Genomic DNA, 16,120 nt, shown 5'->3' on the forward strand with positions numbered 1-16,120 from the left:
TATTTATTTTTCAAAATTACCTTCCTCTCATAAAAAAGTTGACCTTGTCATTGGTACCCCACTCTGCCAGCCAAAGAGTTTGCACTTTAGTTGTGAACTTAAAATCTCTTGCCTCCTTTAGTACTATTCCCACTGGAATAGAAGAACTCAGAGGAGACACAATCTTACAAATCCCTGAAATTGAGCAATATAGCAAATTTATTTGGCGAAAGCAATGGTAAACATATCAAAGAAAATGACCACCAAAAGCACATTAATGCAATAACATATTTTGAAGCGTCTGGAGCAATGTTTTGCAGATAAACAAAAGGAACTTCAAACTCTTCCTTAGATGGACGATACACTGGGCACTCTGATATTTTATCTATCCATTCTACATCAATTCTCTCAAACTTATCCACTTTGCATTTTGAAGAGGCACCTTTACCAAATAAAGCACCACGTGATCGATAAGGTGCATCTGCATCAGTTCTTAATCTTGTTCCAAATGATGCAGAAGCTTTTAAAGCCCTTACACCCATAGCTTTCTTATTAGCTTTCATATTGGTAACATCCACAATGTCAAGAGAAATTGCAGATTCCATAGTTGGAGGGCTTTTATGCTTCATCTTTGCTTGTCCTATTTGGTCATCAGGGTAACACAATCTTTTACTTCCACCTGCCAACGAAATGAGCAGTTAAAATTTAATCCCAAGCAAAAAACTATACAGTTTGGATTGGAATTATGGCCATATAAAGTAATCAAGATTCAAGACCAATCACTTTTCAAGTTTAGAGGTAAATTAAAGACCAATCACTTTGTAATTCACACTGTCAACATTCAATGCATAGGATGCATTTGGATTTTGAATAAAGTAAAAATGCATAAAGTAGAAGCTTTTTTAATTTTTTTTTTCCTCTACAAATCCATGATTCAAACACAATAATAGTGTTCAAATTTTGAAAGTCTTATTGAATTCAGATAAGACTCTTCACAAATTTATCTGATGCGCATACATCACGCGTGCCACGACTTTTAGTACTATTATAAAATGTACATCCATAACTTTTTTCTTTTCTAGATTACCCTTATGTTATTGTCCTTATCTAATTGTCAAAATACCTTGTCAGATCTAACTATTTCAAACTTTTTTTTTTTTTTTTTTTTGGTTACAGGAAAATTCCCCCACTCTCCCGCAAGTCCAGGGCAGCGCCCTCTACAGAGATCACCAAAGTATCCTATTGTCCGTTCCAAGTAAGGAGACTATAACCTGGGAATTTACCCCAACCTCCCATGACAAACTCCGCTTAAGTCAGAACTCACGTAGCGGTGGAGTATTGGGCCCATACCAAGTGACAAATTTCGCTTAAGTCAGGACTCGCGTAGCGGGGGAGCATTGGGCCCACACCAAGTGTTGTGGTAGCAATAACATATCATGTTGTCCATTCCAAGTAAGGAGACTATAACCTGGGAATTTGCTCCAACCTCTCAAGGCAAACTTCGCTTAAGTCAAGACTCGAGTAGCGGAGAGCATTGGGCACACACCAAATGTTGTGGTAGCAATAACGTGTCATGTTATCCATTCCAAGTAAGGAGACTATAACCTGAGAATTTAACTCAACCTCCCAAGATAAACTCCGCTTAAGTCGGAACTCGCGTAGCGGGAGAGTATTGGGCCCACACCAAGTGTTGTGATAGTAATAACTTGAGACTAACCTCCTAATCAACTACGCTACGCCTAAGATATTGGCCCAAGGAGTTCTAAACTTGAGACCTAGGGCCTTAACCCCCAAGTCTTTACCAAGTTGCCAAACACCCGGGGATTACTATTTCAAACTTAGTAACTAATTGATAGGTAGTGCGCGTCCAACTTCTAGTTTTCTTATCTTCTTACAAAGATAAAAATAAAAAATACACGAAAAAAATGATGAAAATAATAACTACAAGAGCATGTAAATAAACATCCAAACATAAACTACCCAAATTTAGATCTTCTTTGTCTTGTTCGGTGGGTTCACAATCTTTTGTCTTTTTGACATATAAGGTTTGAAATTCAAAATAAAGTCCCTTAGAAATTGGATGATGAATCCATTTTTACGTATATATAATCAATTTGCATGAAAATTTTTTGAACCCAAAATTATTATCTCTCAAAATTGAAAAGAGAAGGTGAGAGAGGAAATATATATATATATATATGTGTGTGTGTGTGTGTGTGTGTGTATAAATGGTAGAGAATGTAAGACAACATTAAGATTATCATATATATATATACATTGTAAGATTATAGGATCTATATACTAGAAATCAAAACACTATGTACTAAAATATAAACTTGGATACATACCGTTTGATTCCGTTATTGTCTTGAGTTTTACTTCCTTGAAAGAATATGGCATTCACAATTAGAAAACCTTAGCACCAACTCTTCCCCTCCTTCTCCTAATTTTTATGTTGTCTTTTCAATGGGGTTGACAACCCTTTGATCTACATATATATAGATATATGTAAACCCTAACAAGGATAGGAGAAGGGACTGAGCCTAAGTAAACAATTATTGGGTCCTCCCATTAAGGAACCCAAATAACTTAAAGCAGACCTTATACATCCATATCACATATCTACATATAAAATAATATACCCTAAGATGACCATGGCCCAAACTTCATGGATCACAATAATAAGTTTGGGCTCATACCAATCAATCTATCTGAATCATGTTCAACCCGTTTTTCACAAACCAAACAAAATATAGTCAATGACAGCCTAATTAAGAATATATTCTTACATTCTTCCACTTAGGAAACATTGACTACTACTTTAAGAAAATATTTTATTTAAGAAAAAATGACTCTCGGGTTAAACAACTTTAGTGGCCACATAAACATGATTCAGAATATAAACATCTCAGCATAGAATCTCGTTCCATGAGAAATATTAATATCAAACTGTAGCGGTAATTATGCTATTGAACAATGTAACACCTTCCACAATTACAAACACTAATATCTCACCAACATGGATTCCTATATGTGATAAAGTATAGTGTGGGATTTCAGCATAATTGATCCAAAAATTATATAACATGCTAATTCCACATTCAGTCCTCTGTATGGTCTTGACAAGACCCTGCAAGGAATTTTATTCCATTTTACACTTCCAAAAGAAGCCATTATTCATCTAAACCGAGGTCTTTCATGCTTTAAACCGAGCATCATACTTTATAGATCCATATACACTTCTAAATCAAAGTGTTAATCTTTATAACTCAAAATTAAAATATAACTGTAAAAACTCATATAAGAGGAATACATATAAAACAATTACCATTTATGTGTACACACATAACTATAAACAAAATGTAAATAAACACATTAAACTTTATTAACTGAAATATATCATAGATAATATTCATGGGTAAAAAAAAAAATTTAACCAACCACATAAAAAACTATAAAGTACCCATATGCTCAATATATTTAGCAAACTAAAATTTGGCCTAAGCCCTATATTTAGAAGATCAACTAGTATGTATTTTATAACATGTGCTTATAAAGAATATCATCTTTAACAACTCTCTAATTCTAAAGTACGTTAAATTTATGTATTTAACACTATCAGAGTTTTTGTTAGGATCTGGCTTTGGTCCAGTCTACCATCGGATTGGACCGTGCTGTTGGGCCCGTTGGGGCCCACCACGGGTCCTGTTTTAAACATCTGAACCATTTCAATGTGTAAAACTCTTCGAGTACTATATGCCTGTAAAAAATCACGTTGATCGGATATCGATAGCTATTTGATCAAATCAGTTTTGTATAAAAAAAAAATGGACGGTGAATAAATTAACGGTTGACAAAAAACAGATTTGATCACATAGCTATCGATATCCAATCAACGTGATTTTTTACAGGCATATAGTACTCGAAGAGTTCTACACATTGAACGGTTCAGATATTCAAAACGGGACCCGTAGTGAGCCCTCACGGGCCCAACAGCATAGTCCAGTCTGATGGTGGACTGGACCAAAGCCAGACCCTTTTTGTTATTCTTCATAGAGAAAATTAAAACCATATATCATAATACATCTTTATAGGTTTGGAGATGAAATTAACAATTCCAAGCTCTAAAATAAAATTCTTTAATTACATAACTCAAGTCGCGCTCTAAAACATGTTGCATAGTAAAAAATTATAAGAGATTTTACGAAACTCTTTCATGAAACAACACCTCATGCAACCATAAAAATATAACCAATAATAGATACTATATCATTTGAGCAACTACCAAAGTCGACATAGTACAACCAATAATATTAACATGATTAATTCTTTTATAGACAATCGTATAACCTTTAATTCTCTATAAATATCATAACACTTTATATGTTCCAACCCAATGCTCAAGGCTTAAATTAAAATAATAATTATCTAACAAACTAATTATATATGCACCAAGTTCAATCCAAACTTCATAATTCATTAAACTCTTACAACAGTAGCATACGAGACATTTCTCATGAACTCTTTCTCAAAATCATTTTATAAATACTGAATGTTACTTAATTACTTTCGATCACTAAGAAGAGCAATGTAAAGCTTTCAATTCTGCATATTAAATTTAGTAAAAATGTGATCTATGTATGCTCTTTGAGATGAGACAAATAATCCTCTAAGTTATTTTTCAAGTATCTCAATGCCAAACGCATAAAATACTTTATCAAGATATTTTATATATATAAAAAAAAAATTGTTAACAACAATAGCTTCACATTAAGTATTAATTCGAAATTATTAGTAAGAAGTAAGATTCCATCGGTATAAAGGATCAAGAAAAATAAATTGCTCCCACGGACCTTGAGATATATGCATAAATTAACAGTATTATTCATAAAGCTAAGTAATAATATTTGGTGAACCTTTAAATATCATTGCTCATAAATTCGTTTAAAACCATATATAAATTTGTTTAACTTACAAATCAAATTTATTTTTTTTGGCAAAACAATAGATAAAAATGTCACAATAGCACTATAATCATTATAAACCTATATTTATGACATTGGTAAGAACAATACTCTTTTCAAATCACAACATCTTACAATAGCTTTGTATTTATTTATTTATCTTTAAAATACTCATTAAATTTCAGATTTTTAAAAAGTATAATATGATCTCATATCCAATTAATAATTTGTATAAATTCATTTACCATATTACAAATCGTCAATATCTTCATCATACGCAACAATCATCTCTTCAATTTCTTGATATTGCTCATTTAGAAAAATAATATGATCACAAGGATCTTGAACTGTATGAGAATGTCTAGAAGGTTGCACGTGTTATACATGTTCAACTTTTATCAATAGACTGAATAGACATTTTAGATTCTACTTGCACTCTCACTTTCTCTATGTGAGAATGAACAGACCAATTTATTATAATAGGCACAAGTATAAAGTAAGATTTATATATTTAAACTGTTCACCAATCTAATAACTTCACAATTTAAAAGCTTAAAAGATTCTTATGTCAGAATCAAGATAATAGAAGCACTGACAACTTACAAAGTATCAACAAATAGCTATAAGTCCCATTTTGATTTCAAAAATATATCATAAAATTTTTTTACCTATGTACAATCCCAAACTCGAGTTATTCTAAATTTTCTACTAATTCACAATTCAAAAGTGTTTTTTTTTTTTCAAATATTTTTAACTTAGTATTATATGTAAAGTATACACAAGTATATATAGTAATTAAAAACATTCTATCACAAAAACACTCATATAATTTAAACATGTTAACATACACATCATCATTTTATTAAAATCCAATTACGACGCTCAAGTACTCAACTTTCTTCCAAAGTTACAAGCATGATATATTTAAACTGATTCCATAGTTTTACAAAAAATTAATAAGAGGTTATGCACATTAACCAAAATTATCATGTTCACTATAATATCCATCTTCAATTAATAATTTTAAAAACTTTATTAGTGTGTTTTTTAACATAAATGAGATTAGACAAATGCATAACATCAATACTCATTTATGAAATCAATAAAATAATTTCTCCCACACACTTTATGATAATTAACATCCAAGTCAAAACAAAATCTATTTCAATTATTATTATTATTTTTTATTTTATTTTATTACCAAGGTTACAAAAATTAAAAAAATAATCATACTTATTTAGTTTTGACATTATTAAATTGTTGTTATACGAACAATATATAAAATAACATTTTTTAAAACAAGATCAGTACTAGACTACAACTTAAATAACATGATCAAAAATAAAATTTTGATTAACACAAGGGCTTTTAAGTAGTTTATGAAACAAATAAGGATATCCCAGAGGGGGGAAGGGCGTCATAGCTCACAAAAATTTGAAAGAATTTTTCTTACTAGAGTTAATAATATGTAAAGAGATTTGCGGAATATTCTAAAAATGAAAACATAAAACACTGAAAAAAAAATAACGATTTGTAAAAGTCGAAGGTATTATATAGAATATTGTTGAGTATAATTTAGATTTTCTTATAAGAATCATCTAGTGGATATTCTAAAACTCTACTTTCTTAAATAGTTAACATTGAATATAATTTCAATCTTTCACAATCTATTGAGGTGTTAATATAAATGGTTAAGAAGGTGCAATCCCGAGTATGTCAACATCTATATTAGTTAGATTTAAAACTAAGTCAATATCCATTTACGGATTCACAATCAAAACTTTAATGGAGTAAATTTGATTTTTATTAAAATATTTCCCTTTATTGCTTTCAATTCAATATAATATCAATCAATTATATATGGACAATAATAATCTCATAATCACAATTAATATTCTCAAATATTTAAAATGTATCACTCTTAAACTGAATATATAGAAAGCATTTTCACAACTCCAACTTTCAATTATACATAGGCAATTAGTATAATCTCACAAGAATATGCTGCGAATAAAGTTTAGCAATATTCTCAGATGTGCCAGGATGTATCACTATATAAACACCTTTGGGTTGAATATATAGAATACAATCAACATCTTTAAACTTCAATATAATCTTAATTAATTATACATGGGCAATAATTAGAATCTCACAACAATGGGCTGCAAATAAACTTTAACAATCTTGTTAGATGTTTCAGAATGTATCATCATATAAATACCTTTGGGCTAAATATATAAGATACATTCTAACACCTATAAACAAGTCAACTAGCAAGAATGATTTATCAAGAAATTATCTCCTTTGGGTAGATAAATTCTTTCAACATCAGTAAAATTTCCCTTACTAGCGGCTCACACTACCTCTAAAATTAATACACTCCTTTAACCCCCTTTGGGTAGGTAATTGAGTGATATAATATTAGAAGAGCTTCCCAAAATCCTTATTGGTAAATCACTTTAAATCTCAATAAGTTAACCACTTCGACAGTATCACCCACATTGATTCAAAAATTTTCCAACTAGGACTACAAAAATAAATATTTATCCACCTTTAAAACTTTATTTATTTATTATAATAATAATGCAATCTGTAACCCATCATGCAATCTATAATTTAATTATAAAGCAAAAACAATAACATTTTTTTGGGGGGGGTAAGAAATCAAACGCATAATTTATAAATTATACAAATTAATTTTAACATGTAAAGTGGGAGACACACAACAATTAGGTCATATGACTTTTATTAAATTTTCAGCATATCCAAGTGCCCATCAAAGCATATATAATATCATATTACGAATCACCACAAAACAGTTACTCAAAATAATATCTCATTCGCATATGAATTTACAAAAATTACACCAAAGTGATATGCATGATATAGAACTCTTAAACAATCTTAATGTTTATGTAAAAGTCATAAAAATGAATATGTTTCATATGTTTTGCAAATATTTGATTAGGTTTGAAATATATATATATATATATATATATATATATATCAATATAGATTCAATATACACACATCCATATTTTACAATTGTTATAAAACTACTAGATCCAAATTACTATTTTTTTTATTTTATAAAACACAATTGGAAGCAAACTATTAATACTCAAACAGTATGTATACATTACATTGAAAAAGTTTACTTGAAATTACTAAAGCACAATTTTGAGATGCAAAAGCATCATTCAGTAAAAGAAATGTTAATTTATTCCTTATCATTATATTAAATAATTTTACTGAAATAATCTGCCATGATTTTGATTCTAGTATAAACTTGCTATGATACCACATGTACGATTATAGGATCTATATACTAGAAATCAAAACACTATGAATATTGGTAACTACTAAAATATAAACTTGGATACATACCGTTTGATTCCGTTATTGTCTTGAGTTTTCCTTCCTTGAAAGAATATGGCATTCATAATTGAAAAACCTTAGCACTAGCTTTTTCCCTCCTTCTCCTAATCTTTATGTTGTCTTTTCAATGGGGCTGACAACCCTTTGATCTACATATATATACATATATGTAAACCCTAATAAGGATAGGAGAGGGGACTAGGCTTAAATAAAACAATTATTAGGTCATCTCATTAAGGAACCCAAATAACTTAAAACAAGCTTACACCTCCATATCATATATCTACATATAAAATAATATATACACTAAGATGACCATGATCCAAACTTTATGGATCACAATAATAAGTTTGGGCTCATACCAGTCAATCTATGTTCAACCCGTTTTTCACAAACTAAACAAAATATATTCAATGACAACCTAATTAAGAATATATATGTACACATACATCTCTATGCTGATGGTGTATAAATATATATGAGAGAGAGAGAAAGAGAGAGAGGACAGTAACGGTCGAGAGCAATTTGATTTTGGAGTGAGTTAACAATTAAAAGGTGTTTCGTAATCCGGTTCAGTTGTACCGGCCGCGACTAAATCGAGAGAGGACTAGTTCACATTAACAGTCAACTGCCAATTACAGAGCATATGATGATGATTATTACGATCATGACAATAATTTGGGCCTACTGCAACCCAAATGGATTCTCGCATTAAAACAAAATGCCCAAGAAAATTTTTGTGCTCCTCAATTTTTTTAATCAAAACCAAGCATGCATTGACCACTGTCCAATTATTATTTTTTTTTGAACTTTTGAACAGTAAAGAGGCAATCCTTTTTCTCTCCTCTTCTCCTTTTCTTTTTTATCCATAAATTTAAAGTTCAAAGAAGGTCTTTCTTTTTCATTTTCTTTTAAAAATTCAAAACCCAAAAAAACTTTTTTAACTTCCATTTCAACCTTCAAATAACTACTTCTTCATTGCCCTTGACCTTAGCATGGTTCTTACAGAAGCCAATTGGATCATTGAACCACATCATAAAATATTTCCATAATTGTGACGGTGCTACTTCATAAAAGTCCTACCCAATATGCAAAGTAGCACATAGTGAGGATCGATATTATTTGGCATCCAAACAAACAAGGAAGTTCAATCAATGCAAACATTCCAACAACATATGACAACCTAGGCATCATTTACCGGTTTCTAACAAAGCATAAAACCCCATTCAAACTACCTTGCATATATATATATACACACACGATTAGCAAATCGAAGGATCAAGAATTATTAAGCTGAGCATGACCCTCCTCTGCTGGATTTCTTCCCTGTTCTTCCTCCGCCACTTTTTCCTTAGTCTTCTGACCCACATCTGCTGGATTTCTTCCCTGCTCTGCTGGATTATTAAGCTGAGAATGACCCTCCTCTGCTGGATTTCTTCCCTGTTCTTCCTCCGCCACTTTTTCCTTAGTCTTCTGTCCCACATCTCCTGCGGCCTTTGCAGCCCTATTGAAAGCACCCGTAACCCACGAAGTCCCCGTCAAAATATAGCGGTTCTTCATGATCGCAGATCCAGCAGTACTAACTTTCTGCTCAGCAGCTGCAAAAGCAGACTTGGTCTTTTCAGAAACTTGGAACTTCTCATCCATTTCCTTCACTTTGTCGTTCACTATAGTGGTGCCCACGCCGATCTTCTCACTAAGACCGATCTTCTGGTCCAGGGAAGCAACTTTGGCCGTGGCAGTGGAAGTGAACTGGTGCTTCTTATCAAAAGCCTTGGCTTGGTTGACCGCATCTTTGCCCAATATGAAGCCCTTGGCCAACATGCTGCTGACAACATCCTCTGCCTTTTGGACAGCAGACCCGGCAGCACCGGCACTTTTGTTCTCTGTGGACTGGACAGAATCATGTAAGAAAGTGAATCCATTTAGCGGGTAAAGTTAAAGAAAATGATATGATCATACAATAGGTGTTACTGAAGCAGTGGGTGGCAACTTGTAATCTGGTGCAAGAGCTATGGCAATGGACTGGTCAACTATTGTTGATCCCTGAAGAACACCCAAATGACTTTATCATACATGAAAGAAACTTGAAACTTATAGAGAACAGAAAGGGCAAAAACAACTCATTCTTCATCTAAAGCAACTACAAAAGCTTGAAACACAAATAACTAAAGCACAACCAGCAAACATTGGTCTTCTTTCTAGAAGTACATAATCTAAATACAACACTCATTGAACAAAAAGTGCGGGCCCCAATTGAGTGATATGAGATAAACAATGTTTTATATATAGAATAGTGCATCTGTGCATGGTGCAAAAAAAATCTACATTGATACACAGACGACCTGTGAGAATGGAACATAATATGATAACTTGATCAACATCAACCAAGGGAGTTCTGATTCTAATTTGGTATTGGGTCTTATCTGTTCCACGTTCTTAAATTGAACATCACAAGTCTAGTTCAGATTTGGAATTGGATCTGATCTGTTCCATGTTCTTAACTTGAACATCAGTGGCAAAAGTAAAACCAATAGACCCAAGTTCCAAGGATATCCAAAAGTATTCCCTAATATTAAAGCACACAAGATTCTGAGATGAATTTCAAATTTTAATTCTTCAAAGACAGACTTCAATTAAAAGCAAGAATTCTTGTGCTTGAAAGAGCACACCAGTTAAACTTGTAAAGAAACATGATTTAAGTCTTTACATAATGTTATCAGTTGAAGATAGGATACCAAAAGTATAGCCTATGGGAAAAAATGAAATAACTGTTATATGAACTTTAGTCATGTTGATTATTATAGATAAAGTATAATACAATGAATGCTCTCTAATGAGTAGGACAGTAGTAAATCAACTGACATTCAAAAATGAAAAAATATAATAACTTCAAGGCGTAGAGAAGTGTATGAACCGATAGAAGAACCGCTGTCTCTGCGCCCTGAGGATCCTTAAAGGTAACATAAGCAATCTGAGACCGCTCATTCTCACTGCAAAAAAAAAGAAAAGAAAAAAAAGAATGACAACCTTGACATCCATAGAATTTAATATCATTTGAATAGGCAGCCAAGAAAATGGAATAAGTAAAAACAAACAGGGGTGGGGGGAGGCAAGAGGAGAGAAATAATTGGAATTTCATGACTACTAAAGCTCAGAAAAATTGCTTATGACTCCAGATAATCAGTTCTTTTCCCACAATTTCACAGTAACAAAGTGGAAGAACAACTGTTCACAATGCAGACAGAAAGCCAAAATTACTCCAACAACGAACCTGTGCATTTCCACATATTCAATTTCACCAGAAAATGAAAAGAATTCCTTTATGTCCTGGTCAGTTGCACCTAAGGAGACGTTGCTGACTTTCACAGTTCTTACCTGTAACGACAACAAGAACCCACCCAAACCCGAGAGAAGAAACAAAAATCAAATAAGTCAAGAATGCTCGTGTGTAATTGCATAGTCCATTGATGTTTCAAAGCACATCATCACCTTCCAGATACAAACATCAGCAAATCACATCTGTGAGGTGAATATAACTAACAGAAATCATTGATATTTGCACATAAGTAAGAACATTTCAAAAATTCTACGTCAACCATAATCTGCAAATTCTTGTTGATGCTTGTATTCACCTTCAATGACTGAACAACAGTAACACATGTGAAACCAAAACTTAGATAAAGGACAGAACTTCTCGTTCGAAAGGGACCCCACTAAACAATCACTTGCAATTTGAGTCAAATAGGGAGGAAAACCTTCTACAGATTCTTTATTAACTCTTGTTGCAACTCGACGTTTATTAAACATTTAACAATTTGCAAATAGAACATTTAATGGCAAGGTTAAGAATATCGTACTCTTAATAAATAAAAGGTTTGGCTTAGATGATTTTTATATTATTTCATTAATAAGGATTTAGAAAGTTTTAAAATAAGCCACATTTCATGTGTGGGAATATAAACAACAAATAATAAACTTGAATTTTCAGAAGAGTCCTACCACGGACAAACCATTTTCTAGTGTTCACTTACAATGGGAGTGGAGCCCACATCATCACATGGTGTAGGTCCCACTCCCATTGTGAGTAAGTGATAATACAAAATTGTATTTCTCTAATCACATTCTTTTGACAAAAGCCTCAACCCGAACCTTTTTTCAAGGGAGTGCAAACACTTGAACTACTACGGTAAATTTTATGCTTATCAACATTCTCTCTCATACCATACAGGTTGATGATGCCGCAGATTTCACTGATACTATTATTAAAAAAAATAACTCGACTTGAAATCTCAAGCCCTTGAGTTTTTCAACATACCTAAACTGTCTCCATAGTCAAACAATAATTACTATATGTTTATATTGTTCTTTAAGAATATAACATAATTAGGGCTGAGGAAAAAATTGAAAAAATCAAAAACCTGTCCGATCCAGTTCAAACTACTCGGTTTGGTTTGGTTTGGTTTGGTTTTTTCAATGAATAATTTGGTTTCAGTTCTTAAAATAAGTAAACCGTACCTCATGGTTTGGTTTGTGGTTTATAGTCATAGTTCCGATTTAGAACCAAACTGGACCACTTAAATATATACCCCCACATATATATATATATATATATACATATACATATATATATTTTTTATTTGCTGTTGACACTCAGAATATCTTATTATTAGACCATCTCCAATTTAGACTCAAATCTTTTATCAAATTTAAATTTGATGAAAACAATACGTTTCACCAAATTGGTATCAAATGAAGGAAATCCTACTTTTTTCGTCAAATTAATGGAGCGTTTAACTTTTCATCAAATCTCGCAGGTCATCGGTGGACGGCAGGATGAATGACCAGCCGGAAAATCTGGTGAACGACCAGATTGGGAAAATTTTGAAAAAAAATTACACTAGGCCGAATGACCACTTGGACATCCTTCCGGTCGTCCGATTGTTTGATGAAAATTGAAAATTTAGTGTTAGAATGCTTGCTATCTGATTAAGCTTTTAACCCAAATCTTTACTCAAATTCGATCAAAAAAAAAAAAAGAGTTGGAGATGCTCTTATCCCATATATAAGTCATAAGGTCTCTTATCTTGCAAGTGTGTGGGCTCTTAAATATAAGACAAAACTAGGTTTAAACAATCATTCAAATAATTATTAGTTATAAAATGATGATATATTATTACATTTGTTACTATGACAATATTTATAAAAACTTGTTTGGTTTGTATTTGAGAAACATGTTTTGAGATAAAAAGTATGAAAATTTGTTTGGTTTAATTTTTTTTCAAAAGATGTTTTGAAAAATTATTTTGAGAGAGAGTTTTGAAAAAAGTGATTGATTTGATATGTATGAGAGAGAGATTTGTTTGAAAAACTTGTAAACCAAACAAGTTTTGGAAAAAAAATTTGGTAAAATTTGTTTGGTTTGATTACTTTTGAAAACTTATTTGTAGAGAATTTTTCTCAAAATTTTTTAAGAAACACAAACCAAACAAGGCCATATTTCCAAACCGAATCATACCGTGCTTTTGTTCGATTTGGTTCCAAGATTTTGGTGGTTTGATTGTGTTTCAAACTTCATAGAATTTCAAAATCGAACCAAACCGAAGCATGCTCACTCCTACCATATATGACGAACAATAACATGAATGAATTACACCCAAAAATTCATAAAAAAAAAAAAAAAAAAAAAACCATCCACCACTTCACACAACAATCCATTCTCTGGGTGTTGTTCTGGAAAGTGGCCGAATCAACCCGATCCACACAGTAGGAATAATTACGAAACTCAGATATATCATCACGTTCACCATATAATTGAATACCCAATATATATGTTACTATAAATAAATAAAATTTTCAAATACTAACCGACATTGAAACAAATTAGGAATTGAAGCGGTGGCAAAGCGCAGGAATATGTGAGAGAGAGAGAGAGAGAGAGAGAGAGAGAGAATAAGGGGTAAAGGTTAGAGAGGATTGCGAGAGATATAAAAAGTAATTTGGTTTTGGTTTTGGGGAAGAAATATCAAAGATTTGAGGTTGGCGAGGGACGGAGGAAGGAAAGCAGGGTGCGTGATCAGTGAGGCGGTGAGGGTTGTGTCGTGTCGTGTCCGCTTTTGAAATGTGACACTTCTAACGTGTACGTGGTTTTCACTCAAAAAAATTTTTTTTTTCTAAATTACAAATATATATATATATATATATTTTTTAATTTATTTAAAATATAAATTATTCTGTATAATTTTAAAAAAGTTATTTTATCTTATTAGAAATTTTATGTAATATAAAATTAAGGGATATTTACTATTTCATCTCACAAATAAATATTCTAATTAGTTTTAAATTTTTTTTATTAGCCTGCTAAGTTTTATTAGTAGAGAAATTCTTTTCATGTGGTCATATTTTCAATTTTGATAATGTTTTGGTAGATGATTATATTATTTTATTAATGTCGTAGGTATGATGTGATATTTTAATGTGACAGATATTAATGTGACACTCCAACGCGCCAAGTATGATGTGATACTTCGTGGTGTTTTGAAAAATTGGTAAAAAGTTGACTTTTTTGCTTTTTGATGACTTTTTTGGCAAAAAAATTGAGTTATTTTGGGTAAAAAAATTGACTTTTTTAACTAAAGAAGCCAAAAAATTGGTTTTTTACCATTGTTCCCAAAAGACCCCTCCAACAAAATTAAAAACTCGTTAGTGTATTTTTTTGCAAATGTGACAACATGGTGAGTATATTGTGACACAAAAAAATTAAAAATTTCTTAATATACTTTTTTCAAATGTAACATGTGATACTCTAACGTAGCGAGTATGATGTGACAATTAAAAAATCTTTAATGTATTTTTTTCAAATGTGACGATATAATGGGTATGATATGACAACTAAACCCTTCGTAATATATATATATATATATATAATTTTTTTTCTGAATGTGAATGTGACATGAATGATGTGATACTTTAAAATAATTAAAAATTTCTTAGTATATTTTTTTTCAAATATGACAACATGACGAATATGATGTGATATTCTAAAAAAACTACAAACTCCTTAGTATACTTTTCTCAAATGTAATATGTGACACTCAAAAAAAATTAAAAAAGTTGTTAGTGTACTTTTTTTAAATGTAACACTCTAATGTAGGGAACAAATAAGTTATTACATATCCAAAACAACTAAATGGATTATAAGAAAAAATATAGGACTATATAGATCACAAGTCTAAAATATGGGACTTATTAATTAATTTCCCTATAATTAATTAAAAAAATAAAATTCATAATTATTTTTTTGAAAATTGATTTCCAAATTAATATTTTTGGTTCAAAACTTGATTTCCGAAGTGAGCTTTGATTTAGTTTTTTTTTTTTTTTTGAAAAAAATAGTGAAATATCCCTCTTTAACTTTGTATAGTAAGAGAGATCCAAGATATTTTTTTTATTAGTTAAGATCCTTTAACATTTTCATAGAGAAAATTCAATTCAGAGAAATTTCACTTGATTCAGAGAAATTTTGACTCAAAATCAAATTTCTCTGGTATTATCACATAGAAATTTTGAAATTTTTTTGTGAAATCAAAGAAATTTCTCTGTGAAAATTAAAATTTCTTTAAGTCGGGCAAAATTTCTTTGAGAAGAATTTTCTCTGTAGAAATGTTGAGAAACCTTAGCTACTATGAAAATATTGTATATCATTTATCTTATAAAATCTTAATACTAGGGATCTTAAAAAAAATTCCTATTTTTTTTTACTCAAAAGATGCGGACTAAGATTTTTTTTTTATTTTTAA

The 16,120-nt window shown here is 31.1% G+C and overlaps 1 protein-coding gene and 1 pseudogene across 2 annotated transcripts; both read right to left on the reverse strand.

Moving 5' to 3' along the window:
* Positions 1-652, reverse strand: part of LOC114299887 (lysine-specific demethylase JMJ13-like) — a 39,700-nt pseudogene extending 39,048 nt beyond the window's left edge.
* Positions 653-9,388: 8,736 nt separating this feature from the next.
* On the reverse strand, positions 9,389-14,496 carry BPA1 (binding partner of acd11 1). Of its 2 annotated transcripts, XM_028270035.2 has the most exons (5): positions 14,190-14,496; positions 11,596-11,699; positions 11,239-11,314; positions 10,284-10,367; positions 9,389-10,214 (listed from the first exon to the last, which is right to left on the reverse strand). In XM_028270035.2, exons 1-5 carry the CDS (start codon positions 14,193-14,195, stop codon positions 9,600-9,602), a joined length of 885 nt encoding a protein of 294 aa, XP_028125836.2. In that variant the 5' UTR covers positions 14,196-14,496; the 3' UTR covers positions 9,389-9,599. The 2 variants fall into 2 exon arrangements, with proteins under 2 accessions (XP_028125836.2, XP_082741947.1); XM_082885821.1 differs by lacking the exon at positions 10,284-10,367 and having other exon boundaries at positions 14,190-14,492.
* Between the last annotated feature and the right edge of the window lie 1,624 nt (positions 14,497-16,120).

This window comes from Camellia sinensis, chromosome 1, assembly GCF_055761805.1.
Source record: "Camellia sinensis isolate YWXY chromosome 1, ASM5576180v1, whole genome shotgun sequence".
In the NCBI taxonomy this organism is placed as follows: Eukaryota; Viridiplantae; Streptophyta; class Magnoliopsida; order Ericales; family Theaceae; genus Camellia; species Camellia sinensis.